The 26,338-nt window shown below is 50.0% G+C and overlaps 1 protein-coding gene across 6 annotated transcripts in view; it reads left to right on the forward strand.

Annotated features, from left to right (window-relative positions):
- afap1l1a (actin filament associated protein 1-like 1a) overlaps positions 1-25,585 on the forward strand; it is a 41,412-nt gene extending 15,827 nt beyond the window's left edge. For 3 of the 6 annotated variants that reach the window (XM_069195994.1, XM_069195997.1, XM_069195995.1), the window contains exons 2-19: positions 5,605-5,730; positions 6,471-6,554; positions 7,161-7,261; positions 8,478-8,586; positions 9,375-9,473; positions 9,582-9,790; positions 10,207-10,386; positions 12,990-13,082; positions 13,553-13,646; positions 13,848-14,003; positions 14,244-14,455; positions 14,635-14,780; positions 15,396-15,456; positions 18,691-18,796; positions 21,248-21,412; positions 21,972-22,147; positions 23,018-23,146; positions 23,648-25,585. In XM_069195994.1, coding sequence (XP_069052095.1) covers positions 5,605-5,730; positions 6,471-6,554; positions 7,161-7,261; positions 8,478-8,586; positions 9,375-9,473; positions 9,582-9,790; positions 10,207-10,386; positions 12,990-13,082; positions 13,553-13,646; positions 13,848-14,003; positions 14,244-14,455; positions 14,635-14,780; positions 15,396-15,456; positions 18,691-18,796; positions 21,248-21,412; positions 21,972-22,147; positions 23,018-23,146; positions 23,648-23,674 — 2,273 coding nt within the window. In that variant the 3' untranslated portion in view covers positions 23,675-25,585. Of the gene's footprint in view, positions 1-896; positions 1,244-4,521; positions 4,622-5,604; positions 5,731-6,470; positions 6,555-7,160; positions 7,262-8,477; positions 8,587-9,374; positions 9,474-9,581; positions 9,791-10,206; positions 10,387-12,989; positions 13,083-13,552; positions 13,647-13,847; positions 14,004-14,243; positions 14,456-14,634; positions 14,781-15,395; positions 15,457-18,690; positions 18,797-21,247; positions 21,413-21,971; positions 22,148-23,017; positions 23,147-23,647 lie in introns of those variants that run through there. The other 3 variants (XM_069195993.1, XM_069195991.1, XM_069195996.1) reach the window with 3 other exon arrangements.
- The last annotated feature ends 753 nt before the right edge of the window (positions 25,586-26,338 follow it).

Below are 26,338 nucleotides of genomic sequence, written 5' to 3' on the forward strand. Positions count from 1 at the left end.
GACCTATAATGCTGTCTGCACAGTACGATTATGGCAGGATACAAAAATATTCTTCTTTACCAAGGGAGGTGAAGTCTCAGATCAGACTCGGGTCTTCCCAGAGCTGTCCTTGCTCTGACCCATACTGTTGTATGGATGGCTTGTGGCAGTTGAGTCTTTCTACCTCCTCTCAACCCCCTTAGACATTGATCTGTCCACTTCTAAGTCAGAGGGCCACCTTCCTTCACACTTCATGTCATGTCTATCTCTGAACTGGCTTCATCACTCTGCTCTCCTCCCCACTATTAGCTGGTGTGTGGGGAGTGTACTGGTGCACTATGGCTGCTGTCGCATCACCAAGGTGGATGCTACACATTGGTGGTGGTGGAGGGGAGTCCCCATTACCTGTAAAGTGCTTTGATTGGAGTGTCCAGAAAAGCGCTATATTGGTGTAAGAAATTATTATTATTTATGTGTCGTGATGGCTTTTCTCACAGTTGAAACAGAATTTTTTCTCTAGACTTCCAGAAACGTTTCTAAGTCACGTAAATCTTTGTGAATGTACCCAAAGCTAGTGTCTCCTTCACTCATATATTTCTGTCATAAGGAGGGAAGGTTTTATTATTCTTTATGCTTTGCATGATATGTCCTGTCTCTCTTTATCCAAGCAGCTAACCTTTAGCCATTGCTTCCCATTTGCCTGCCAGTAGATTATTCCATCAGAACTACCCAACAAGTTTGAATCCATGTTCCCATTTGTGAGCATTGGAGCAAAGAAGAGAAGCTATTGGCTGTTCCGGGGTGGGAATCGCACAGGTGACTGCAAGAGCCCCGGAGCTCCACAGCAGCGTTCCCCTCCCGCTCGGAGCACAGTCCTGGGAGGTGGGGAGGGGAGGGAGGGGGGGCCGTGTTGACACAGAATCCTGATTCCCATGTGAAGCCGGAGCCTTCGGGATTAGGCCAGGCCTCTCATGACTGCGGTGGGGGGTGGCCGCTGCAATCTCCCGGAGCCTGAAACTGCCACTCAGCACTCTCAGAGGGAGCCCTTGAGATAGCAGAGCACAGCCGCTGCCTGCCTGCCGAGCCCGTGCTGGTGTTCCGACTGCTGCCGATAAACCACAGGGGCTTCTGCTCCACGACTGGAGAGCTTTGAGCCCGATGCTGGGATTCGTGTAACATCCTCCTTCCCCGGCGGCACGGCGTTTATTTTTTGAGAGGGAAAAGGGGAGAATGGTTGGATTTTCCTCCTCGGCAGCTGTAACTGGTAGGTGAAAAAAGTTTGGCTCCTAGTCCGGGTTTCCAGCAGTGTCAGGAGTTAGAGGCTTCACTCTAGCAGAGCTGTATCATTCGATAGAGCTTGTCGATATTTCACTTGTCATACCTTCTTCATGGGCCATTTTTACACTGAGGGTGCTTCTTGACTGTGTTAAGTGTCATTCCAGACAACTGCTCCTCTCCAGTCTCTTATCAATTAGGTCTGTCTTTTTAGATAGGAATAGGTAAAGGTTCGTTCCTTGCTGAAAGATTAAGAAAAGCCACGCTACTCCATACCCAAAACGTAGTGTTTCTCTTCCTTTCTCTACCTTTCACCCTGGAATGAAAATGTACCTGTTCCTTTGCAGCCTACGCATGTTGAAACGACTCCCTGCTTGCATACCTTTTTAGATCAGGTGAAGAAGGCTCTACGGCCGAAACGTTGTTTTCTTTCTTCTCCTTTCAGCACGGAATAAACTTATTACTTGTATCTTTTTTGATTTTCCTCTTCCTGAGTTTATCATCCTGTCTTTCTACACAAAACTGAGCCTCAAAGTTAAGCAAGGAGCTCGAGCAGGGAGTGGGAGACGCCACTCAACAGAGAGTTGGCGGAAAACCCCCTACGTACGTCCTTGCAAGTAGGAACGGCACACGGCCACGAACACAGCAGCTCTCTTTGAGAGTTTGCCCCGCGAGGTGCCCTCGGGGCTGGGGACTTTGTGATCGGCCCGCGGTCTCCGGCTGCGATGGTGGTTCCTGTTCCACGGGGCCGAGGCAGACTCCAGAGGCCGTCCCTCTCCTGCCTCGCGCTGGCATGTCCCTGCGCGTCAGCTGAGCAAGGTGTCGCCTGTCGGCCACCCATTGTGTTCCAGGCTTTCACAGCCTTTCCTGGCCCCATGGGGGGGCGGCAAACACTGCAGAGGGTTGGAGCGCCCCGGAGAAAACATCCACTCCAGCAGAGAGGCTTTCATGTGTTAATAGGTCGCCTCTGTATTCACTCGAGTGCGGTGAGTCACAGCTGCAGTTGTGAGGGCTATAAGCTGACTGAGCACTTGACACGTTTCTCGGCATCAGGGTGTCTAAAATCCCTATGTCCGAGAATTTCCTCTTCCGGTTTGGAACAGGTGTTGGTACTAGTGGCCTAACTCTGAAGCTGTCCTTGATATAAAAAAATAAACTCCAGCCTTGTGCTTTCCTGGTATTATATTTGGTACCTCATGTAGCCCTGGGCATTCTGGGTACCCTGTGAGCAGGGAGGCGGAGGCAGAGTGGGGAATGAAGGCACACGTCTGTCCTGTGTTCTTGAAGGAAAGGGGAGAGCCAATACCTGGCCTGGAGGGGGCGTACGTGAGCCATTTGCTGTTCTATGCCTCTCCAAGACGGTCACCGTTTCAGCTGTGAGCCTATTCTGTACAACTGCTTTCAACAGCAGTCTCTCCCCTCGCAATCAAACCTACAACCTTTCAGTCATGAGTCCCGCACCCTGACAGTTGCTCCACACTGCTTCCCTCTATGTACAGTACAAAGAGACCTAATTTCTGTACTGTAAATTCATATATAATCTTCCCATTTTCATTACTGCATTGAGGTTTTTTCCTTCTCTCTGCACCTTGCAGTGCTTTTACTTTTGATTCCACTTTGCCTTGCCTTGGCGGTCCTGATGCCTATCGCATACGTTCACAGAGATGCACTCTTCTAAAGTTCACGTTTTTAAAACTTTCTTCTTGTTCTCAACTTTCCCATCTTTTTTTCAAATTAAGTCCTGATCTCGGCCCGGAGTCTTTCACGAGAAGGCTCGTGCAGAGCTGTGCAATTCCCCTCTTCCCCGAGCTCGGCTGTAGCCAACCCCCTGACGTTAGCGGCACTCCTTACCGCTGGGGTGAGAACTCCCTGCTTTCCCTGCGGAGGAGTGCTACCACTCCTGCACGATGGAGCTTGTCCAGATGTTCCACTTTATGATGTGCAAACCTCAGAAGATCCCCTGTGGTCGATAGAAGCTTGCCTTTTTTTTTTCAGGTGTTGCTTTTATTTGAGAAAACCGAGTCTCTTCATGTCTAAGTAAATTCCCCTGGCATGTGTAAAAATGCCTTTCATATGGCCAGGAAAGATCTTTCTACGTAATGCCACTGCTAACACACTGAACCACAGCTTACTTTGCAGGCAGCTCATGTCAGACTTCAGGCATTGCTGAGCCAGCCTTGAAAGTCTGTCTTCCCATTTGTGGTTAACGGATAAACAGGGGGAAAATCTTTAGAGGCATTTCAAAGCTTTTTGTGAACCAGTTCTACTTATTTTTCAGCTGAATCGTAGAAACCGTCTTTGTTGTACTGATGAAATGAGCTCCTCTGTTTTGCAAAGGACCCAGCCTGCCTCAGCACAGATCTCAGCCTCAGCACTTTCCAATGCAGCAAATAAACAGTTTATTCACTGTTATAGGTTTTAGAATAACTAGTCTTGAATTACAAGTTTCCAGAGTCTACTGATACGGCCTTAGGCTGCCCTGGGTGGTGTTTGTTCGTGGGGATTGTTCTTCCAGAAAGTAAAACCAAGGTTTATCTTCAAAACCTGCTCAATTCCCAACCCTTTCCTTTGTTTCTATCTCCTTAGGCCATTCTCTGTATTTTTTTTTCTCATATTCTTTCACAATACATCAGCTACCTAACGGGCCAGATGACGGGCTGTCACGGCCCTTCTCCCCTTTGCTTACTTTATGAGCTTATATTCTGAACGAAACGTGGCTGGGAGAGTCCCTTCACACAGAACACGCTGAAATAAGGGACAGCACCGCTCTGCCGATTATGTTACACTGGGCCCTGCAGGAGAGCTGGGCATGATTGAAAAAGGATCGGAGCCTGCCTGATTGCGACGATGACGGCTGGTCTAGAGCGCAGGCATGTGATCATGCAGGCCCCTTGGGGGGCAGGGCTGGGCTGGACAGCCTGGGGAAGGGAGGGGGGAGGTCACTTAAGGAAGTGTGTGTTTACCCAACAGATGAGTTTTGCAACAAACGGTGTCTTTGTGTGTGCCCAGTGGGTCTTGCTTTCCGTGAAATTGATCTGCGCGTTAGTGGACAGCTGAAAATCGCCAACTGAAATCAGTGGTAGACAGAAGAATTTCTCTAAGAACCCGGTGTGGAGAAGGGAGGCTGTATGTGATTTTTTTGGGGGAGAGTGGCTCTCCAAACTGCGCCACCGTGCAGCCATCTTTAATGCCGAAATTTTTAAATAAGCCTCAAACGGAATGCCTCACCTCATGAGCAGATCCTGAACCCGGAGGGGCAGGGCCAGCTCTATCTTTATGAATGAACCTGGGAGAAAACCAGCAAATGGGCTTGCTGGGCAGCGGGAAAGGAGGCGTTAGGAGCTGATCACAGATAAGGCTGGAGAAGGTGAGCCTGTCCAACGACCAGGGCGTGAAGGCCCAGCGGTTTTCAGTCATCTTCTGGACAGGTCACCATGTCCGCTCCGAGCTGCTCCTGACGTGTGACCTGCAGTCTCACATCGCCAGAGCCTTCTCGCCCGGGGCTGCGGCAGACATGCCCAGTGGATGTTTTTGAGCTGTCGTCACCTGTTTTCCTCTAATGGGGGTGGGGTGAGGGAGCTCTTTTTTTTTCCAGCAATGGCTGCATTTTTCACGTGTTGAAACCTTATCTCTGTGGGGGGGAACAGCTCAACGGGCTCAACACACAGGCGTCACGGCATGTTCCCGAGGGGTTGTCAGTCCTGGGGCATCAACCCCTGGTCTGTTTTAAGACCACTTCGCCCTCGCTGTTTCTCCTACCCTTCTCAAAGACTTTATTAGTAACAGTCCGGGCTTGCTTTAAGATTTAATCATTTATGTCTGTGATTCATGTATGAAATTGATTCTTGCCGTGCCCCTAACACGCCTGCTTGCAGCATTAAGCCATCAACCCCTCGGATAGCCTGTTTGGCAGGAGTTCCCTGGACAGCGAGCCAAAATCTCCAGGTGTCCAGTGGATACAGCAATTCTGACAGCTGGCTCTCCTTATTTTCCACAGCTTTGCTCCTCCAGTTAATCCGAATTTGTGTCTGTGGAAGACTTTGCAGTGTCAATCAGTGTGCAATTGCTGGGTCAGCAGGCTCACTGTTATGAGTCAGCTTGACATGGAAAGCCAATACAGATAGATGTATCCTAGTGGAGCTGTGCTGTAGGTTCTGCATGGCAGAAAATACTTTGATTCTGAATATTTCTCTCTGTGCTTAAATCTGACAGCAGTCACTGATCTGAGAGCTCACTTTGTCTCCAAGCACACCTACATCCAGGGTTTATTAAAATTTGTACTGATCACATTTTCCCTTGTCCCACAGCACTGCAGCAGTGCTCAGCTTACTCTGTTACCTTGTTCTGTAGCAATGGAGCAGCTGGTTTCCGAGCTCAACATCCTCCTGAAGCTACTGGACCACGAGACATTGAGCTCTACCACAGCTGAGAAGAAGACCACTGTCAGGGACCTGCTGAGGCAGCTGCAGCCTTCAGGTTAGCCCACTATCACAGTGTCCACCAGGGACAGGTCCACCCACTGTTGCGGTGTGCACCTGGGACAGGGCCACCAGGGACAGGTCTGCCTACTTTCAGGGTGTCCACCAGGGATAGATCCACAGAGGACAGTTTTGCATACAGTCACAGTTTCCACCAGGGACAGATCCACCCAGAATTGCAATGTTTGCTTGGGTCAGCTCAATGCAGAATCATAGGGACCACAACTAGTCACCACAGTGACCACCAGACCATAGAATCGAGCGTGTAGATAAAGGTCTTTTGGCTCCTTCCCACAGGAGCTTTGTTTTAATGTCATTAAGTGATTTTTAAATCTCCATTTGCTAGTTTATTTACACGTGCCACTGTGCTGGTGCAAATGCTGGTGCTTGTCTTCTCTTTGATTCAAAACTACAGTTCAGAACTAACTGCATAAGCTAGCAGTTATGTTTGCCATTGTTTCTGTTAAAATCCCACACAATTATGCAAGGTTCTCTCTGCGGATGTCTTTTTGTAGAGCCCCCGTGATGTACAGATAGCGTGGGTTATTTATTACCAGTTCAGCACGGGAGAAGCTGAGTGGGCTCTGTAGATTACTCATGCATTGCAAAATGAGCTGCAAGGGGTTCTTCTGTAGTCTGGAGAGTCATAGTCCACCGTAGCTCAGCCCCGAGTGAGTGTAGACAATTGATTACCGCATTCACATTAAACTATTAACCTTTTTTTCTGGGCCTTTTCAGTTAACAGAGCAGATTACACGTACATGAACTTCTCAGTCTACAGGAATGGGACGAGCTTTGTCGAATCCTTGTTCGAGGAGTTTGGTAAGAAGAAAACGTCGCTGTTATTTTCTACTTGTTTTTGACTGATCGTTTCTTGTAATCTATTAATAGTATTGTTGTATGATATGCAGTATCCTATTTTATATACTCTTTTATTTCGATATATGAATGTTTTCCAGTTTCAGTAATGCTTTGGTCAGTAGAGGGCCACAGTGAGCCAAAGCCCAACCTGGCAGTGAAACAGCACAAGGTAGCATCAGCCCTGGCCAGGATCAGAGGCCATTGTTGGGTTCACCACACACGTACACTTAGACACGCACGTTTCCACGGAGTACACTTTAAAAGGATCGCATGGTCTGAGGGAGGAAACACACACGGGAGGGGACATGCAAACTCCACACAGAAGGCTCCCCAGGTCAGAATCGAACCAAGAACACCACAGCATGTGAGGCTGCAATGATCACTGCCATTGTACCCCGTGATCATGTTCTGCTGAGTGTTGATGTAAAAACCAGGAAGAGCAGAAGGAGGAGAACAGGGTGAAGATCAGGTCATGTGAAGACTTGAATGACTTTATTCTCCAGGCTTGTCTGTCTTCTTGTTGCAGAGTGTGATCTGTGTACTCACTGCTCCGCATTCTTGTTATAGCAGACTGCGACCTGCGGGATCTGAAAGACTCGGCAGAGGAGCTGAAGGAGGAGGGTGAGGAGGAGGAGGAGGAAGCACCTGAAACTCCCCAGTCAAAAACGGTAAGCAGGGCCTGGTTTAACCCCAGTTCCCAGCTCACCTCCTGCTTTTCACAGGTCTGACAGCGCAGGCGGGACTTTTCTAGGACTTTGTGCTCATTTGTTTTTACTGGAATTATATCTGAGTTTTTCTAAGTAATATTTTATATAATATATGAACACAGTAGATGATTCTAGGGTGGTTCAAAATGTTTGGATATATATTTTGTATATATTAAATATATATACTTTGAGGTGTCTGTATGTTTCACGATGAGATAGCAGTGGAAGGCTAAAAGGAAGAATTCATAACACTTTGAAAGTAGGACAGGTTCTCTTGGGTTTTGGGAAATTTTGGATGAAGGAGTTGATAATACCAATTCACTTAGTGGACAAACAAAGTCGGTCGGGAAGCTGGAAGCGTTTCATGAATGGACTGATGGACGGGCAATTTGGTATGTTTCATGAATGGACATAATGGACATGGCAGCTGGGTGCGTTTTGTGAATGGACAGACGGACGGGAAGCTGGGTGTCTTGTGAACGGACAGACGGACGGGAAGCTGGGTGTGTCTTGTGAATGGACAGACGGACGGGAAGCTGGGTGTGTCTTGTGAATGGACAGACGGACGGGAAGCTGGGTGTGTTTTGTGAATGGACAGACGGACGGGAAGCTGGGTGTCTTGTGAATGGACAGACGGACGGGAAGCTGGGTGTGTTTTGTGAATGGACAGACGGACGGGAAGCTGGGTGTGTTTTGTGAATGGACAGACGGACGGGAAGCTGGGTGTGTTTTGTGAATGGACAGACTGACGGGAGGCTGGGTGGGTTTTGTGAATGGACAGACGGACGGGAAGCTGGGTGTGTTTTGTGAATGGACAGACGGATGGGAGGCTGGGAGTGTATTGTGAATGGACAGACGGACGGGAAGCTGGGTGTGTTTTGTGAATGGACAGACGGATGGGAGGCTGGGAGTGTATTGTGAATGGACAGACGGACGGGAAGCTGGGTGTGTTTTGTGAATGGACAGACGGATGGGAGGCTGGGAGTGTATTGTGAATGGACAGACGGACGGGAAGCTGGGTGTGTTTTGTGAATGGACAGACGGACGGGAAGCTGGGTGTGTTTTGTGAATGGACAGACGGACAGGAAGCTGGGTGTGTTTTGTGAATGGACAGACGGACAGGAAGCTGGGTGTGGTTTGTGAATGGACAGTGAGATGTGTGTTCTTTGCTCCTCAGAGTTCAGACACCCCCCCTCCCTTGCCTACCACACCCCCCCCAGAGGATTACTATGAGGAGGCAGTGCCCCTGAGCCCTGGGAAGGCCCCACAGTACATCACCACCCGCAGTAAGTTCTGTGTTGGAAATGCTCTGCCCTCAGAATATACACCTCACTATTCACATAACCCTAGCCCTGACACCCAGCCAGTCCGCAGACAGCCAGGAGTGACAATAAGAGTCCCGATATATAGCAGTTTGAGCCATTTCAGGTCTCCCTGAGACTACTGGGCTTCCTGAGCCCTCCTGTAGGGGCCAGGGTTTTGGTCTGTCATGTTGATCATCGTCCTCCACAAGTTCAGTGTGACCTCTGACCTCTCTCGACTACTACCTCAGGGGGTCATGTGAATCAGGGTCAGGTGTTGCTTGTTTTCCTGGCCTGCTGCTCTGTGCTTGCTGTAGACCTGTGCTGACACCCTGCTCATGGTTCTGCACAAAGCGCAAAATTACTATCTGTCTTCAGAGGTGCACGTGCAAGTGCTGGCCGGCTCAAATTAGTGAACTTACTACACCATCCGAACTGCAGCTTGCTGGGACAAAGTGCAAAGTCTTTTGCACTGACCAAAATATAGACACTGCAGATGGTGCAGGTTTCACCGCAGTCGTTCGTTTAGAAAAACGAATTAAATTAGATCTGAACAAGAACAGTTACAATACGGGAAGGGCCATTCTGCTCATGTAGCTTGGCTAGTAGCTGCTGATGGAAGAATGTCTTCCACCCTCCAGTGTATCTGCTCAGACAATTTGGCCCAGCAGCTTGTTCCAGACTCCCACACCTCTTTGAATAGAGAAGTGCTTGCTGTTCTAACTGGACAGGACTCTTGTCAAATATGAACCCTATGATCTGCTTTCACACAGGCAGCTCCAGCCCCCCCAACTCCATAGAGGATGGATACTATGAAGACGCCGATAACAACTACCCCACCACCAGGATGAACGGAGAGCCCAAGAACTCCTGTAAGGCTATGCGCTGCACCAACACAACGGTCTTTAATTGCTTCTTCCCCCTGCTTGTGCTTTTCTTCTTCACTTCATTTGGTTGTTGCCGGGTTGTTTTCCCCCTAGACGACTCGGACGCCATGAGCAGCTCGTACGAGTCGTACGACGAGGAGGAGGATGATGGGAAAGGCCGGCGGCTGACGCACCAGTGGCCGTCCGAGGAGAACTCGATGGGGCTGGTGAAGGACTGCCGCATCTGCGCCTTCCTGCTGCGCAAGAAGCGCTTCGGCCAGTGGGCCAAGCAGCTGACCATCATTCGCGACAGCCGCCTGCTGGTCAGTGGGCAACCCCATAAATCTTCCCCCCCTGACATCCTGAACTGAGCTGATGAACCTGACTGACCACACTGAGCAAGATAACCCGTTGTCTTCCTGCGTTTCCTTATCGTCTGACTCGCAGAGAGACCGCGGGTGCTCTTAGAGTTGGACAAGACTGGTAAATGCTGCAATTTTCGCATCTGTGTGGTTTTGCTCGGGATTTGTTCTCCCATTGGAATATGTTTTATCCATATGGAATCTCTGTAATAAGATGGATACACTTATTAACCTCCCCAAGGTGAATGTTTCCAAATGTCCATCTGTCAGATTCCCAGCTTGGAAAGCAGGGAATTTGAATGGCTCTTTCTGTGACCTTTGAACTTGCAGGCTCCTCTCTCCCGCCTACGTACACCTTTGTCCCCTTGTCATTCCAGTGCTACAAGAGCTCCAAGGAGCACACCCCCTACCTGGACCTGCCCCTCAACCTGTGCCACGTCATCTACGTCCCCAAGGACGGCCGGCGGAAGAAGCACGAGCTGCGGTTCACCCTGCCGGCGGGAGAGAGCCTGGTGCTGGCGGTGCAGAGCAAGGAGCAGGCCGAGGGCTGGCTCAGGGTCAGTGTCCTTAACTCTCCTCAACTCGGGGACGGCCGCTGAGGTCGCTGATGAGTCGCGTCCGGCGTTTGCCAGCAGTGGGGCGGGGAAACGAGACCAATTTTGGGTTGCTGAAGCATTGCGTTTTGGAAGAATTTTGGAAAACGCCTTCTAAAAATGCAAGCAGTGGGAGACTGTGTGTGTGACAAACAGGCATACCGGTTGCAGCACTAAAACAGGTTTATTTCAACACTCCAAACTCTTAGGTTTTAGAAGAAATCCAGTTTAAAATGCATGAAGGCAGCATCTGGATGTAGCCAAGCTTGCATAATACCTCTGTACCATTTTGGAAGGACTGGCTGGTTCTGCTGTTCCACAAGGTAGCAGTGCAGGATGTCACGTCTTCAGACAGTCCAGAAGTATGTTAATTTCAGGAATGAAGGGATCTGGTTCAGAAAAACTGGCAAGCTTAAAGATCACTGTACCTGCAGATCAGTGAGACTTTACAGTATCAACAGCAAACATGTCAAGTTTAACAAATTTATGGATCATGACTAACAAACGTCTGAGCAGCGTTTGCCAAAATCCCTGTAAGTCATGGCCTGTGTCTTGTGTATAAATGTCATCTTGTGCATAGAACTGCCAGTATTGAGTAGCTATGACAGCCACAAATCTTCAGTAAGATGATTTGGGTGAATCTGTCAGTCTTGCTGTTTGTGTTAAAGTGCTGTAGTTACGCTCACTAAATCTGAGAAGAGTCAGGACGGGAGCCCTCATAGAGAGGAAAGAGATCATACAGACAGCGGAGGTTTTGTTTTCTCCAGTCAAATTTATTTCTTATACAGGCGGGACCACATTCATCATATATAGAAAACAGACTCGGCAGTAATTGTAATAATGAAGTAATAAACACGTGCCCCACTGAAGAGAAAAATAGAGAAACCTCTTTCTCTGCAGGACTAAAAGGGAACTCTTAATTGTGGCCTCTTGGTACTCTGGAATCTGGATTCTGGGTTGAAGAGATGAAGAAAGGATTTTAGTGAACAGTTACATTAGACTGCAGACACACTGCTGAACTGTGATAGAATTCATCTACCAGAGATCCAGATGTGAATTGTGTGCAACGAAAGAATATTGAATCTCTGCCACATTCAAAGTGCTCACTCAGCAAAGATTTGCTTTCCTAAAATGAAAAAGTAACTGTTTTTTTCAGTTTAACCAAACACAATCTTTTCACTGAGTCATTATTTTTGTGGCTGAATAATTTTTCTCTGAATGTACCTGTATCTAAAGCATCATCCTTGGGAAAAAATATAAAACTGGTAACTTTGTGCATCTAATTAATATATACACAGCTTCTTTAAAACCATCGTTTGACAACATAATAACATCAGAATATTCAACAATGGGTGCATTCAGTCTATCAGATCTCCTTATTCCCATTTCGTATAATTACTGTGTAGAACAATTACTCTACAATTACAAAATTACTCTTTGTGCAAAAGCTAGCTCAGGCCATAAAATGTTAAACTGATAATTGACTTAATCCAGTCCCTAAGCCCCCAGGTGGAAAGACATCTCCAGTGACCAGGAGTGAGCGTCACTGCTCTAGGCCTCCTGAGGGAATATTTGATCACTTTCACAGTTTTTGTGGATACAGGTTTCTGCTTGCTGTGATCTCACTCTGCCATAGTGCCCTCTGCGTGCCCTCCTTTCACCATAGCAAACGTCAGTGAAGGTCATAGGTCAACAGCACATCGCCTTTTTTTTCAGTCCCTCCTGAAGCTTTTTCTCTTTCTTTGCCGGCTCGTGGCTGTGCCTGTGGGAAGAGAAAGTCCCATCAGAGAGGAATGCTGCTCTGGTGTCTGTTATCTGCCCTGCTGTTGTCTCCCCTGCTCGGTCTTTGCTGGATCCTCTGCAGTGGAGGGGCTGATAGTGTCTGCTTTGAGCATCCAGGAGCCCGATTCCTTCTTCTGATCTGACAGGGCAGACAGACTGCAGACAGGAGAACAGGAACAGCACTGGCCTATCTGAGTGGAACAGCTCACTGCTTCTCTTAACAATTCATCTTCCCCTTAATCACTGCTTCGTAGCTGGTTTGGAGAGAATGTAACCAAGTTATTTGGCTAGGCAAAGACATTTTCATGCATCTCGAGTTGCAGGCCCTGTTTAAAAAGAGTTTGAAAAGCCCTGCGTCACGTCTCCTGCAGATGAAGGCTGTCCTTGCTTAATGGGTGTCATATGTATGTAACAACAGACGCATCACCTTCTCCACCTTCGTTTTTATCATTTCCAGTGAGCTTCAGTTTTGCTTCTCGTTCTTCAGTGAAGTCAGTCGCTCCATCTCTCTGCATGCTCGCGAAGTTATTTTCTCAAGGCAACAAAAATACTGCCCGTGCTGTGCAGTGCCTCTCCTAGGGGGGGGGGTGTGATCTCCCAGAGCACTGGTAAAGCCCCATGCACTAGACCGTAGTCTCGCCCCACTGATGCCACACGTTTACTGCACGGTGCTTGTCCTGTGCCACACCGCTGATGTTTCATTGTGCTCAGCTGCACTGTGCTCTGCTTTTACTCTTTCAACTCCGGCCGTGTAAGTTGTGTGTAAGGCTGCCATTCCTCCGCAGGTGATCAGAGAGGCGAGCGGCCAGGGCAGCAGTGGACCAGGAGCAGAGGTGTCTACCTCTCCCATGATCCTGAGGAAAACGGAGCTGGACAAGGTAATCAGGGTGACTGCGGTCAAAGAACAGGAGAGTGGGCGTATTATGTGGGAGAGCCCTACTGTACATGGCGGAAAAGTGTGAGAGGTATACAGTGAAACCTAAACCCTTGGCTTTCGAGTGTGTGGTTTGCCCCAGCCAGGTACATAAACCCTTCAGATGTCTTTCCAGACTGTGGTTTAACTACGGTAGGCACACATCACACAGAGCTGCGCGGCTCTGTGACTTCGTCAGTGAGGCGGCCTGCTAAGACAGGCGCTCCTGTGTGGCCCAGCCCTGTAGCCAGGAGACATGTAGAGCAGGGCTGGTGTTGACAAACGCAGCTTTTTGTCTGCCCATCCCAGAGACAAGTGTTCATGTAGGGCAGTTTGATGAAAACAAGCTGGGTATAAAAATTCTATGTTCCTTGCTTCACTTTTCGCCCCGCGGCCTGATTCAGCGCAGCTAACTCTGCGCGGGTGTGTTTACAGAGACTGTCTGCAGACAAGCACACGTCCGACTCGGATAGCGTCGCGACGGGGGACAACAACAGCCCGGCCAACGGCAGAGAGAGCAGGGAGCATGGTAAGAACCCGCTCGCTTGGTCACTCCTGCACCAGCCCCTTTTTGTGTTTCTGTTCCTGCCTGTCTGCGTAGCGCAGCTGCTAGCTCGGTGTAATGTTCTCCACTCAGAGCAGGAGCCGGTCTGTGCCCCGGTGTCGCCTCCGTGTTCAGGGTCTGTCCGGGGGCCTTTCACTCCTGCGCTGTGTCTGTGTTCGAACGCAGGGAAGGCGAAGCGCGGCGGCCTGTCGGAGCTGACGGGCTCGGTGAGCCGCGCGGCCGGCAGGAAGATCACTCGTATCATCAGCTTCTCCAAGAAGAAGCCCCCTGCTGCCGAGGACCCGCGGACGTCCTCCCCCGAGGAGGAGCTGCCCCGCTGTGGTGAGGGGTCGCCCCTTCCTGGGGTGGGTGGGCTTGTCCGTTCCCTGGGGTTTCCAAGACTCCCGGGCCCCGGCGGTGACATCACCGACGGCCGCGCCGCTATTCCGGCCGGCTCTGACTCACCCGCAGGGCGCTGTGGAGCTCGGCCATGGCTCTGACAGTTGGGCGTGTCAGAGGGTCGTACCCACAATGCCAGCCGGTCCCTGTGCCACTGACTGCGCTGCCTGCGTCTCCCCGCAGGCTTCCTCAACGTGCTGGTGAACCAGTGCTGGAAGGAGCGCTGGTGCTGCGTGCGGCGCGGCACGCTCTACTTCCACCGGGACCGCTCGGACCTGCGCACCCATGTCAACGCCATCGCCCTGCGGGGCTGCGAGGTGGCCCCCGGGCTGGGCCCCAAGCACCCTTTCGCCTTCCGCATCCTGCGCAGCGGGCATGAGGTGGCAGCCCTGGAGGTATGGGTTCCGCGGGGACTCCCGGGGGTTGCCGCAGTCGATTCGCACCCTGTCAGCTAAACACTCCTCTGTGTGCTGTGTGTGGGCGCCTGTGTGGGTCTCTTCTGGGCTGGACCAGCTGCTCTCCTGCTGTGGCCCTGACCGGAGGCCCTGCGTCTCGTTCCTGTCTCTGCGTCCAGGCAAACTGCTCGGAAGACATGGGCCGCTGGCTGGGCCTCCTGCTGGCAGAGACGGGCAGCTCTACGGACCCCGAGTCCCTGCACTACGACTACGTGGACGTGGAGACCATCGCCAACATCGTGGACGCGGTCAGACACTCCTTCCTGTGAGTGCTCGGAGGAGAGCCTGCTCCTCACTGGCTGTGCAGCTCGTGCTAGGGCTTTGCTGCAGCTCGCTGAGCTGCGCTGCACTGAACCATGGGAATATCAGGCTGAATATATCAGGCAGATAAAGATAAGATAAGACTTTATTGATCCCTAAGGGAAATTGAGGAAAGAGAGTTGAGGAACGTTCCCCAGCTCTTCTGTACCTACAAGCCCAGCTCTGGCCACGGGCCCAGAGTCCAGCAGAGTCTTACAGCTCCACCCCTGGGCAGAAGGGCTTAACTGGACAATATTCTTCCTTCTCCACAACCGTGAGCTGTCGACAATTTGAAGAGACAAACCTGCTGGATTGTAGGCTCCGTGGTCCAGAATAGAGAATCCCTGATCTGTTCAGTACAGTCCTACTTAACTTGTAAATGGTACAGTAAATCTCCCAAAATCAGCTTCAGTAAGGAGTGTGCTGTGCCTTATCCACAGGGGACACAGGTTGACTCGGGACCTTTCTGTTTCGTAAAATGCCGATTCTGGGTCTCAGAGTTGTGCCGCTATCCCGTTAGGCGGCCCAGCTCGTTCGGCTTCACTCCAAGGTGACGGCGCTCTTCTCTCCTCCTGCGCAGGTGGGCGACCTCCGCCGTGGACTCCAGGACCTACGACGAGGTGCCCTACGAGCGAGTACAGGTAGGCGCCTTGGGTGCAGCTGGCTGGTTCAGGTCCCCTGCGAGCAGCCCAGTGTACAGGGAACAGGACCTGGCGTGCAGCTGCATGCTGAATCAGAATGCCAAATTCCAGCACCGAGACAAAAGCAGGGCTACCTTAACAAAACTTGCTCAGATATTGCAGGGTAAAAGCAATGTGTAGTACAGCCTGGTATAGCATGCAGGGGCATGAAGCTGTTGGGCATTATGCCAGAGCAGAGTATATGCAGCAGTTTAGAGAAATTGTAGTAAAATGGTGATGCATGGTGATGTACATTTGCCCTAGTCTCACAGCTGACACTTGTCACTTTCTTACAAAAAATCTTCCCATCTTCCACGGAGCTTCTCTTGGCTTCATCTAGGTTAACTCCTTTTCAGCACCATGATGCAAAAAGAAAAGGTGCAGTTCCCTTTTTTGACAGTTGGAAAAGGGAAAAATCTACATGTGTAAACTGCATCCTTGCGGCCTGCTGCCTCCCCGGTGTCTTGTTTACGTGGAAACGGGGAGTAGCACTTAAACTTTGATGCCAAACACGGTGGAAAAGAGTATGTACTCCAGTCAGCAGTGCCACTTTGGACAGGTCATCCCCATTCTCAAAGTCATGCTGTTCTTTGCACGAATTGTGTTCCTGTGACAGGCTGGTGCTCTGTTTAGCAGTGTTCTGTTTAAAGCTGTGTGGTAGTATTCCTGCGTACTTTCACTCTTCAGCCGCGGTCTGTCTTGACTTGCCTCCTTGAGCTCTTGGCAGAGTGCTCCTTTCTTTTCAAAGGGTCGCTGTAGCATTGATCAGTGACTTTCACGGCAAGTGCCTGGTTTCCAGGACCTCCTGTCCTGGTGCAAACAGTGGAAATGGAGTGATTTTTTTTAAAACACACGCATGCTGAATTTCCACCTTCTGTGTCGTAGGACAATAAAGTCAAAGCAAAGGAGCCCTGTTTCTTTTTGAAAGGCAAGTTTTTATGCAGTAATCTGGTTTTCCATCAAACGGACAATCCCATTTCCCGTCGGGAAGTGCCGCCCTCACTGGCCACTGACTTCCCCAGATGTTTCGGACAGATGTTTCTGTCTGTCTGTGCTAGGGCTGAGACGAGAGGCATACCAGTACCCCAGAGCCCTGGACAGAAAGACAGAAGTAAGAACACAAAAAAACAAAACATCATCCTTCAACAAGGAGCCAGACTGTATCTCGGTGTTCTGCAGGGCCCGGATTTGTTTTCTCCAGACTGGTGGCTGTTCTTGCCCAGAGCTCAGTAGGATCCTCAGCAGCTGTTGTAACCATCACCCGGACCTGAATAACAATCCCCTCCCCCCGACACGAAGCCTATAAATCCTCATTTTCAACCTCACCTCTGAACTCGGATATAAAACATTTGTTGCCATAGGTATTTCCATGGCACAGCATAAATGTATCATTGGCACACATTACAGTATTTATCAGCTGTGGAGAGGAGTACCAGTAAGATAGGATGGAGGGTGTTGGGTGTCTCGAGACAGGATTTCGTTGCACTAAGGTTGGTGAGAGTGTGGAACAAACTACTGAAGCTGATACCCTGGCTTCCTTCAAGAAACAGCTGGATGATATCCTTGTATCAGTTAACTACTAACTACCGAACAGGCACCACTCATTGTAACTGTTCTTAAGTGAACATTAAGAGCTTATTTGAGTTGTATAAAGTCCTGTGTGCTTGTAGTAGCTGGAACCAGTCCCCTTGAAGTAGAAATAAGAAGAAATAAAGTTAACTAAGCAAGCAAACAGGCCAATTAAAGCTGTCAATTACTGGAGATAAGTGGAGATTTCAGAGCTCAGCTTGAACTAAGAGCAGGGCTGTGCCCAGGTGTGGTGTGGGAAACCGCTGACACTGTGTCACATAGGCACTGGTATCAATTCACTTGTATCAGTTAGGAAATGTTTTTCCGACTTTTCCTATGTAAGCTCTGTGAAGCCTCTGTTTTTAGTATAGCAGTTGGCAGAGGAGGACGAGACGATGTCCAGACTTGGAGCAGCAGCCCTGTGTTATTAGCAGTAATCTTCTGGTTTGTGTTTGTGAGGAGCCATGAGTGACATCAGTCTTTTAATGCGGAGAGCTGTTGTGCGGTTTTCCCTTCTAGGACCTCTTCCTTGCTTTCTGAAACTAAATAAATCAGAAACTTTCCTACTAAGTAAGCAATTTATAGAAGACCGAGCCTGTCTGCCACGTTTAAACAGTGTTCTCGGAGAGCCTGAGTCTGCTAACGATGGTGAAGAGCCTGAAGCAAAGTTTTCCCATTTGAGTTCAAAATTATTTGCTTCATATTCTTCTTAAATGATGCTTAGTGTTGTGACTTATGCAGCTCTCCCGGGATTTGATGTCAAATGCTGTATCAGACACGCCCACAGTGAGATTGGCTGTTGGACACACCCACAGTGGGAGTGGTGCTGTCAGACACACCCACAGTGGGAGTGGTGCTGTCAGACACACCCACAGTTGGGAGTGGCACTGTATCAGACTGATCAGACACGCCCACCGTGGGAATGACACTGTATCAGACACACCACTGTGGGTCAGCGTTTTTCCTCTGGCTCAAGTGCAGTTGGTTAGATTTCAGCTCACTCACCTGAATGAGTGCAGAGCTGAAACTGGGTCTTATCTATTACACCTCTCTTTTAAGTATTTTTTAAGAGCTGAAAGAAACCGTTTAAAAAACCCGTCTGTAGAAGAAATCTGAAATCAGTTAGTCTGTGTTTAATAATCTGGCATAAACCACAGACATTGCTCCAGAACAGGGGTTCCCAACCTTGGGCCTGGGTTCCCCACACCTGTTGGTTTTTGTTCCAGCTGAGGACTGTGTTAAATAATTAAACTTTTTATGGAGCTAAGTAATACCAGATTTAATTTGAACTCTACAATTCTTTTCAGTTCTTAAACATGTAGGACATTGCCTCTTAACCATTGACTTTCTTCAGTATCTTCAAATCTCCAGGTGTGGGTGTGGGGGACTGGGACTGGGACCCCCTGCTGTAGAGGACTGTGGGGGCGCTCGCTGTGTTACCGCAGACGCAGCCACTCCTCACTTTAACATAGGAGTGCGGTGGCAAAAACCGGTTTGACCTCCGTTATTACTGCTCCCTGTCTAATCCCACCTGGCTGCCTGATCCCGAAGGCCGGCCCTGCAGCTCCCTCCTCTTCTCCCCTGAGGCCCTGACCTCTTCCTCTGTGTCTTCTCGGCCTCCCGCAGCCGGAGGAGCCGAAGGCGGGAGCCCAGGTGAAGCGGCACGCGTCCCTCTCCAGCAAGGACGCCCAGAAGATCGACCCCCAGGGCAAGATCAAGCGCCACGATTCCAGTAAGACCCCCGCGTCCTTGCTTTCCTCCTGAGGATGAGGTGTCCCTGAAAGAGGATAATAATAATAATAAAAATGGCTTACACTTATATAGCGCTTTTCTGGACACTCCACTCAAAGCGCTTTACAGGTAATGGGGACTCCCCTCCACCACCACCAATGTGCAGCCCCACCTGGATGATGCGACGGCAGCCATAGTGCGCCAGAACGCTCCCCACACATCAGCTATCAGTGGGGAGGAGAGCAGAGTAATGTAGCCAATTCATAGAGGGGGATTATTAGGAGGCATGGGAAATTTGGCCAGGACGCCGGGGTTACACCCCTACTCTTTTCGAGAAACGCCCTGGGATTTTTAATGACCACAGAGAGTCAGGACCTCGATTTTACGTCTCATCCGAAGGACGACGCCTGTTTACAGTATAGTGTCCCTGTCACTATACTGGGGCATTAGGACCCACATGGACCACAGGGTGAGCGCCCCCTGCTGGCCCCACTAACACCTCTTCCAGCAGCAACCCTAGTTTTTCCCAGGAGGTCTCCCATCCAGGGACTGACCAGGCTCACACCTGCTGAGCTTCAGTGGGTTGCCAGTTGTGAGTTGCAGGGTGATATGGCTGCAGGATGGAGCAGATAAGCCAGGGCTGGTGTGCAGTTAGACGCGTGTGCTGTCCAGGTGGGGCCGGACCCTGCATGTCTCAGTGAGCAACACATAGTGGAGCTGTCCAGTTGTACGGTTGTAAACATCCTCGCCCCTGGCAAAAGTATCAGGGGTGTCTGATCGCCTGCGCGCTGTCCAGCCTGAGGTGCCAGGCCCTGCGGTGTGCTTTAATGTCGTGTCATGCATGTCTGTTGGGGTGGCTCCATCCTCCATCCATCCTGGTGAGGTTCTTTGTTGTCTCTCTGCCTCGCTCCTGATTTAATTATCTTTAAAATCTTTACATTTTTCCTTGGGCCGGAATAATGTCTTTATTTCGGCAGATGAGACAGGAAAAAAAAATAAAGCAGGACTATATTAGATTCAACAAAGCATGCAGGCTCAGAATGCTCCCCTCATTGTACTGTTCCAAAAAATATAAATATGAAAAGAATTAAATTAAACATTTTCCAAAATATTAGGATAAATATTCAATTAAAAATTCAAACAGTGGAATCATAGGGCACAAGTGGAGACTACATTTCAAACCGAGTGCAGCAGGCACTTCTTTACGCAAAGGGTGGTGGGAGTGTGGAACAAGCTGAACAGCCATGTTGTTGAAGCCGATACCCTGTTTAGCTGGATGAGATCCTTACATCAGTTCACTACTAAAGACCAAACGGGACCGAATGGACTCCTCTCATCTGTATCCGTTTTGGTGTTCTCATGTCAACAATGTTTGTCATCTCCTGACTCTCTGTTACGGTACAATGCAGGCAGGCAAGCAGTTGGTCATGATGACCGGGCCTCCTGTCAGAGTCTTCTCCAGTCGTGCTATGAAAGTTTTACAGAGTCATTACCCCTGTCAGCAGCTCTCCCCACCTTCATCCATCTTGTGAAGGTTTAACTATTCATGTGGCTTAATGGCCCTATAGAGGATCAAGTGAGAGAGGTAGTACCGGCTCTTCAAAGGCTATCCCACGTTACACATGACACTTGAAGTAACATTAGATTTACGAGCTTCTCTCTTGGTCTGCACAGGGGCTGAGAGGAGAGAGGGCCTGGAGGATGGTGTCACCTTCTCACAACCCCTCGGGTCAATCTGTGACCTTTCACCCCTCCTCCCATGTATGCCGTGACACTTCTTCAATCTGGTGGCGAGGAGAGAGTGACCTTGTGCCCTTTCTCTCGATTCTGGCTCAGGTGTTGGGCTCTTCTGCAGGACAACCTGTAAAAGCCCCCCCCCATTCCCTCCCACCAAAAAAACCCCAACTAATGGAGTAAAAAAGACGGTGCATTGAGATTGTTTTGTTTTCTCCTTTTAGAAGATAAGAAAAGTGACAAAATGAGAGGAGGCCATTCAGCCATTCCAGTCCGTTTGGTCGTTAGTAGATAACTGACCCAAGGACCTCACCCAGCTGTTTCTTGAAAGACGCCAGGGTATTGGCTTCAACAACGTGGCTGGACGACTTGTTCCACACTCCCACCACCCTTTGTGTAAAGTGCCTGCTGTTCTCAGTGTTAGGTCCTCTTCCCACTAGTTTCCACTGGTGTGCTCTGGAGTTAAACTGCTGGTTCTGAAGAGGTCTGGAGTGTTGACTGTCAGTGTCCTTATGGGTCTGGGGCACTTGTGGAGACACTAGCGTGTTGGCAGACATATGGCGCTGGAGAAATATGTCTGAAATCAGGACAGGAAGTCTGAACCCCACTCTCCAGGCCCGGCCTGGTTCCCATTCAGGACGCCAGAGACTCGGTGCCCTGTCCGTGGGGGAGAGGGGCAGGAGTACCCTGACCGCGGCCGCCGCCTCTGTCTCTCCAGATGCCAACCAGTTTAAGTATGGGAAGACGAGGGCGCAGGAGGACGCCCGGAGGTTCCTGAGCGAGAAGGAGAAGCTGGAGAAGGAGAGGGAGGGGATCCGTGGGGAGCTGCTGGCTCTGCGCAGGGAGAAGAGGGAGCTCAAGGAGGAGCTCAAGACAGCCACAGGTAAGTTACAAGACTCTTAATGTGACAGATTCCCAGGCGAGGCGCAGCTCACAGACTGAAGAACACAAGAGAAGCTCTGCTCTGTGGTTCTTCAGTGCCCCCTATTGGAGGAAGAAGGCACAGCCCAGCTGTGAGCCAGATCTGTGCTCTGCTTGTAAAAACTGCAGGGCTGTAGCTGTCCAACAGCAGGATTGCAGACCCCTGTCTTGGAGGTACACAAGCATCCTCTGAACTTCCTCCACTGGTACAGCTGAGGCAGACCAGTGTCCGCAGGAGCAGTCTCATGTACACTGCTACTGTTGCTAGCGTAACGACAGCACGTACAGCACCATATAGCGTGTGTGTTACTGCGGCTGGCATTTACAGATCAGCACGTTCTTGCCTGCTGTATTTTCTCGAATGGGAAAAAAAGGGCCTTTGCAGAGCATGTGCTTCCTCTCGTGGCGTGGAAAGGTGACAGTTGCTCCTGCCCTGGCTGGTCTGTCCCTGTGGCACTGGGGGCGGGGCGCCGGGGGCCGTGGTGAGGGGTCGGCTGTGAGTCCGAGTGTCTGTGGCGCAGGGAAGCGGGCGGCGGCGCTGGAGCAGAAGGTGGCGCTCCTGGAAGAGAGGTGCCGGGCGAAGGAGGGCGAGAGGGTGGACCTGGAGCTGCGGCTGACGGAGGTGAAGGAGAGCCTGAAGAAATCGCTGGCTGGGGGGTCCCTGGGAGCCCCGGGGGACAGCCGGACCGACAGCAGAGTACGTACGGGGCGCTCAGCCCTCCTGCAGCCTTCTCAAACCCTGGGCCAGCAGGAGGGCCTCAGGGAGCCGGTACACAGGGGTAGAAAGGGCGCGCTGGAAAGCAAGCTCATCCGCGCTGGCCGTGCTAGAACTGGCGAAGCACGCCGAGGGGTTGCTGGATGCAGAATCACCATGCAGTGACCACTTGTGCGGTTTTGTACTTGCATGACTAAACGCACAGCCTCTGGTGCAACATGTTCGGCCTTTTCCTCTCCCCAGAATGCTCTTGAGAGAATTCCAGTAATGCGCAATAAGTTAAATGAACTGGGTGCTCTCCATCGCTGCTGCACAGAGCCCTCTCCCCGCCCTTACGCTGGCGTGACAGGGTGTGCTCGTCCAGTGCATGTGCTCAGCCTGCAGCCTGGCTGGTGTCCGCTCAGATGGCGTGAGTCCACCAGGACGGGTGTCCTGTAACATACCGCCACCTAGTGGTGGACTCTGCAATGGCAGGAGCAGCAGGAAATTGAATTGGTGAAACACTCTTGTCTCTTCACACCTACATGCCATAGTAGGACCTTAATCTAACCATTTAATTGTTTAATTGATGTGCAAATACTCAGCTAATTTTACAACTGAATATTGCAGATTTATCAAGGCTTGCAATGGAATAAAATACCCACTGTGCCCATAGCCAAGCACATGCTAGAAGCAGGATAGAAGCTAGAGATACTGCATTTTAACACTGAAATTGACTAAGATCCTGTTCCTGTGCTACAGGTTTTGCCTGAGAAAAGCAAAATCAGTAGTGAGGGGTACAGGTTGTGTTTCAGGGGGCATTTTACCTGTGTCTTCAACACTGTCTTTAACATCTCTCCTGGTTCCTCTCAGGGCCAGGGCAGTACGGCAGAGAGTAACTCCACCGAGCACCCCATGCCTGTGAACTGCGCCTCGGAGATGCGCAAGCGACCCCCCTCCATCTATGCATCAGGCTCTGGGAATGTCATGCAGAAGGCTAAGGTACGACTGGGCACACACCCAGGTAGATCGTAGATGCCTCAAAATATTGACACCAGCCTCTCTTAAGATGCTCTGAGGGTCTATTTTACTACAGCATGTCCACGTTCCCTCCTATAACTAGAAGCCTTTAACGAGATCATCTGCATCAGGCCCTGCTGGATGCACAAGGCCAAAGATATGAATGTGTTTGTGCATGCTGGGCCAGGATCCTGTTCCTGTGCTACGGTTCTTGCCTGAGAAAAACAAAATCATTTGTGCTAGGTGTTGAGACACCTAGCATGGCAAAGCTATGTGTTCAAAGCCTTGTGTATTGTTGGAGATTGATAATGCATCACAATAATCCCATGTAGCTCTTTCACAGAGTTTCACAACATGTGGTTTCAACTCGGGCTTCTCGTTCTGCCTCTTTGCTCAGCGCAGTACAGTGGCTACCTCAGAATGACTACTTCCCCTAAATAAAATAAATAAAACATAAACACTGCGTCTCCCATTTTCTTCTAGGAATGGGAGTCTAAAAAAGGGACCTAAGTGGCTGATGGAGCCTGAGGAGGACTGCTGTTTCTGAACTGTTGTGAGAGGGGCTGTCCACTGGCTGCCTCCCTCTGTCCATCTCTGTGGGAACTGGAAGAGTTTGAGAGAACTGCTGCAATCTTGTCTTTAACTGGGAAACGTTCGTCGGAGTGTTGCACGGTGGCGAGGCTGGTGTGGATTTCTGCAAGGCCTCGACGCACATGGCTTAACCAAAAACAAAAACGACTAGGGTAAAACCCAGTGAATACGTCCTCTTTAAATCTCCTTTGATTCCAAAGATAGACAAGCGTTTTTATACTGAGTCATTTTACATCATCACAGTCCCCCTGTCACCTGCTACGCTCCCCACAAAAAAGACCGTTTAAGGAATAGAGCACTACAGTGGTCCTCACATGGTTGAAGAAGGCACGTTTACAGTCTTGCTATTAACTGACCACTTCTGCTGCAGCTGCCCTGCCAGACGATTCAGAAGAATGGTTAATAACAAAAGGAAGCCATTCTGCCCACAAAGCATGTTTGATAGGTAGTTGCTTCTTGGTGCATGGACCTCATCTGTACTCTTCTTGAAGATGCAATACAGGACTGGTCAGCTTGATCCACTCTCCCACCACCCTTGGTGTAAAGAAGTGCCTTATGTTATTGGTGTTGAATGCACTTCCACATATTTTCGACATGTGTCCTCTGACTTGTGTCTTGCTTTTCACTCCGAAGAAGGCGCAGGGGCAGAGAGATTGACAGTCCTTCCACAGTGTTGTGTATGAGCCCTGCTGACCTCTGAGCTGGGTTTGCTTACTGCATGAGACACTGGGATACAGAGTGCAGGAAACAAAGACAATCGATATTTTTAAATAATTTAATTTTCTACGTTTCACTTACTGATAACATGATAACACATTAAGGATATTTTAATATGCTCTTCTTTTTAGTCTTTTTGCTCTGTGCAGTTTAGTCCATGTTCTGTCACTGTACTACAAGACTGGGAGGTTTTCAGGGCTTGAAGCTGAAGGGCTCAATGTAACCAGAGATGGTGTGGAAAATGTGCTGTTTTAAGGTTATTGGTGTCTAACAAAAAAAGAGCAACATTATTACAGGATTATGGAGCCAATTAATATGCCAATATTAATTGCCATTATTAATATGCCAGTTAATAAGTAACTTATTTTACTTTTGTAGTGCGAAAAAAACAAACTGTTAGTCTATTTGTTCTGAGATGTTCCACTGGGATTTGTTTGTGTTCTGGAATGTCCAGTAGAAAAGACTCCGTAAGGCAGAGCTTTGACACTAGTGTTCAGGCACACTGTGGATCTGTCCTGTCCTGCCTTTCCCCTGTGAATCCGTCACAAGAGTGCTCAGTGCCTCTTCACTGTGGATGGCCGGGGCACAGCAACAGAAGGAAATTCTTCACAGTGTTCTCCTGCCTGTTTCCTGGAGTCACGTGCCATTTCTGATTGGGCAAAGACACGGAGTCTCCGGGATCTCAGACTGAGCTCCTGAAAGATCCGCGCCACGTCCAAGACCAGCCTGACACCTGTCCGGACTTCCTCTAGTGCTAAGAAATGACTTCCCCTCTGAAACACATTATTGTCAGTCCCTCCTTGCAGAGTAAACTGTACAAGACAAGTTGTCAGTTATGCTTCTAACTTTTCAGTACTTTTAGGCACGTGGTTGTTTTTTGAATATGGGAATCCCTGCTGCAGTTGGTTTTGTTCTTGTGCTCTTCACTCGCTCGGTCAGCAGAGGTCAGGGGTGAAAAGCTCTGATAAGGACAAAATTAGTTGTTCTGGGCCCACTGAACTTAGGAGACTTTGCACACGACTAAAAAGTTTTTTTTCTCATTTCCTTGCCTTGCTTTGGCGCACATGTTCTGTCAAGCAAAAGATTGTAAAATAAAGAAAATTTGGCCAATGACACATGTCTGCCATGTCGATTGGTTTTATGGAGAGAGGAACTGAGGAGAGTGAAGAGCCGCCCTTTGGCACAGAGGGAAGAAACAAATGCAGAGATTAAGGTGTTGAAGCATCGGTCACGTATATACACTACTCTTTAAACAAGAGCGCTGATGAGACAGCACCATGGAGGAGGAGAGGCAAGAGCAGTGTGCACATGCTCTACACATAGGAGCGGCTTTATTATTCTGGCTTTATTGCCCCCTGGGGGAAAATTGTTTTGCGTCCAATAGTTCAATACAATAAGAACAAACAAACATCGCCAACAAAGAATTCAGTACAGCAGCGCTACAGGAGATCAGGGTTATTTTACATTGCTGGAGTCCCTGTCCCTACAGGTAGGACACGGAGGGCAGCCCAGCGCTCGGCCAGCGGTCCACATCATACTGGCCGCAGTCCGCCAGGGACCTCAGCTGCTGGGACATGTCGGAGGCCAGGCCCCAGGGCAGCAGCACCAGGTACGCCGTGGGGCCCTCGCCCATCCGCTTCAGCAGCCTCTGTAACACAGCACCGCTCGGGTCACCAGGCCGCCGGCTGCAGGAAGGCACTGCAGTGCCCCTGGGTCACGGAGGGCGGGCGCCTGTCTGTTTGACCCGGGGGGCAGACAGGGCCAGGGCCGAGAGGGGCTTGCGAACCCAGGCCAGGTGTGGGGTGTAGAGGAGGGCCCAGGCCAGGTGTGGGGTGAACAGGGAGACCGAGGGCCAGGTGTGGGGTG

This window comes from Lepisosteus oculatus, chromosome 11 (assembly GCF_040954835.1).
Source record: "Lepisosteus oculatus isolate fLepOcu1 chromosome 11, fLepOcu1.hap2, whole genome shotgun sequence".
Lineage (NCBI taxonomy): Eukaryota > Metazoa > Chordata > Actinopteri > Semionotiformes > Lepisosteidae > Lepisosteus > Lepisosteus oculatus.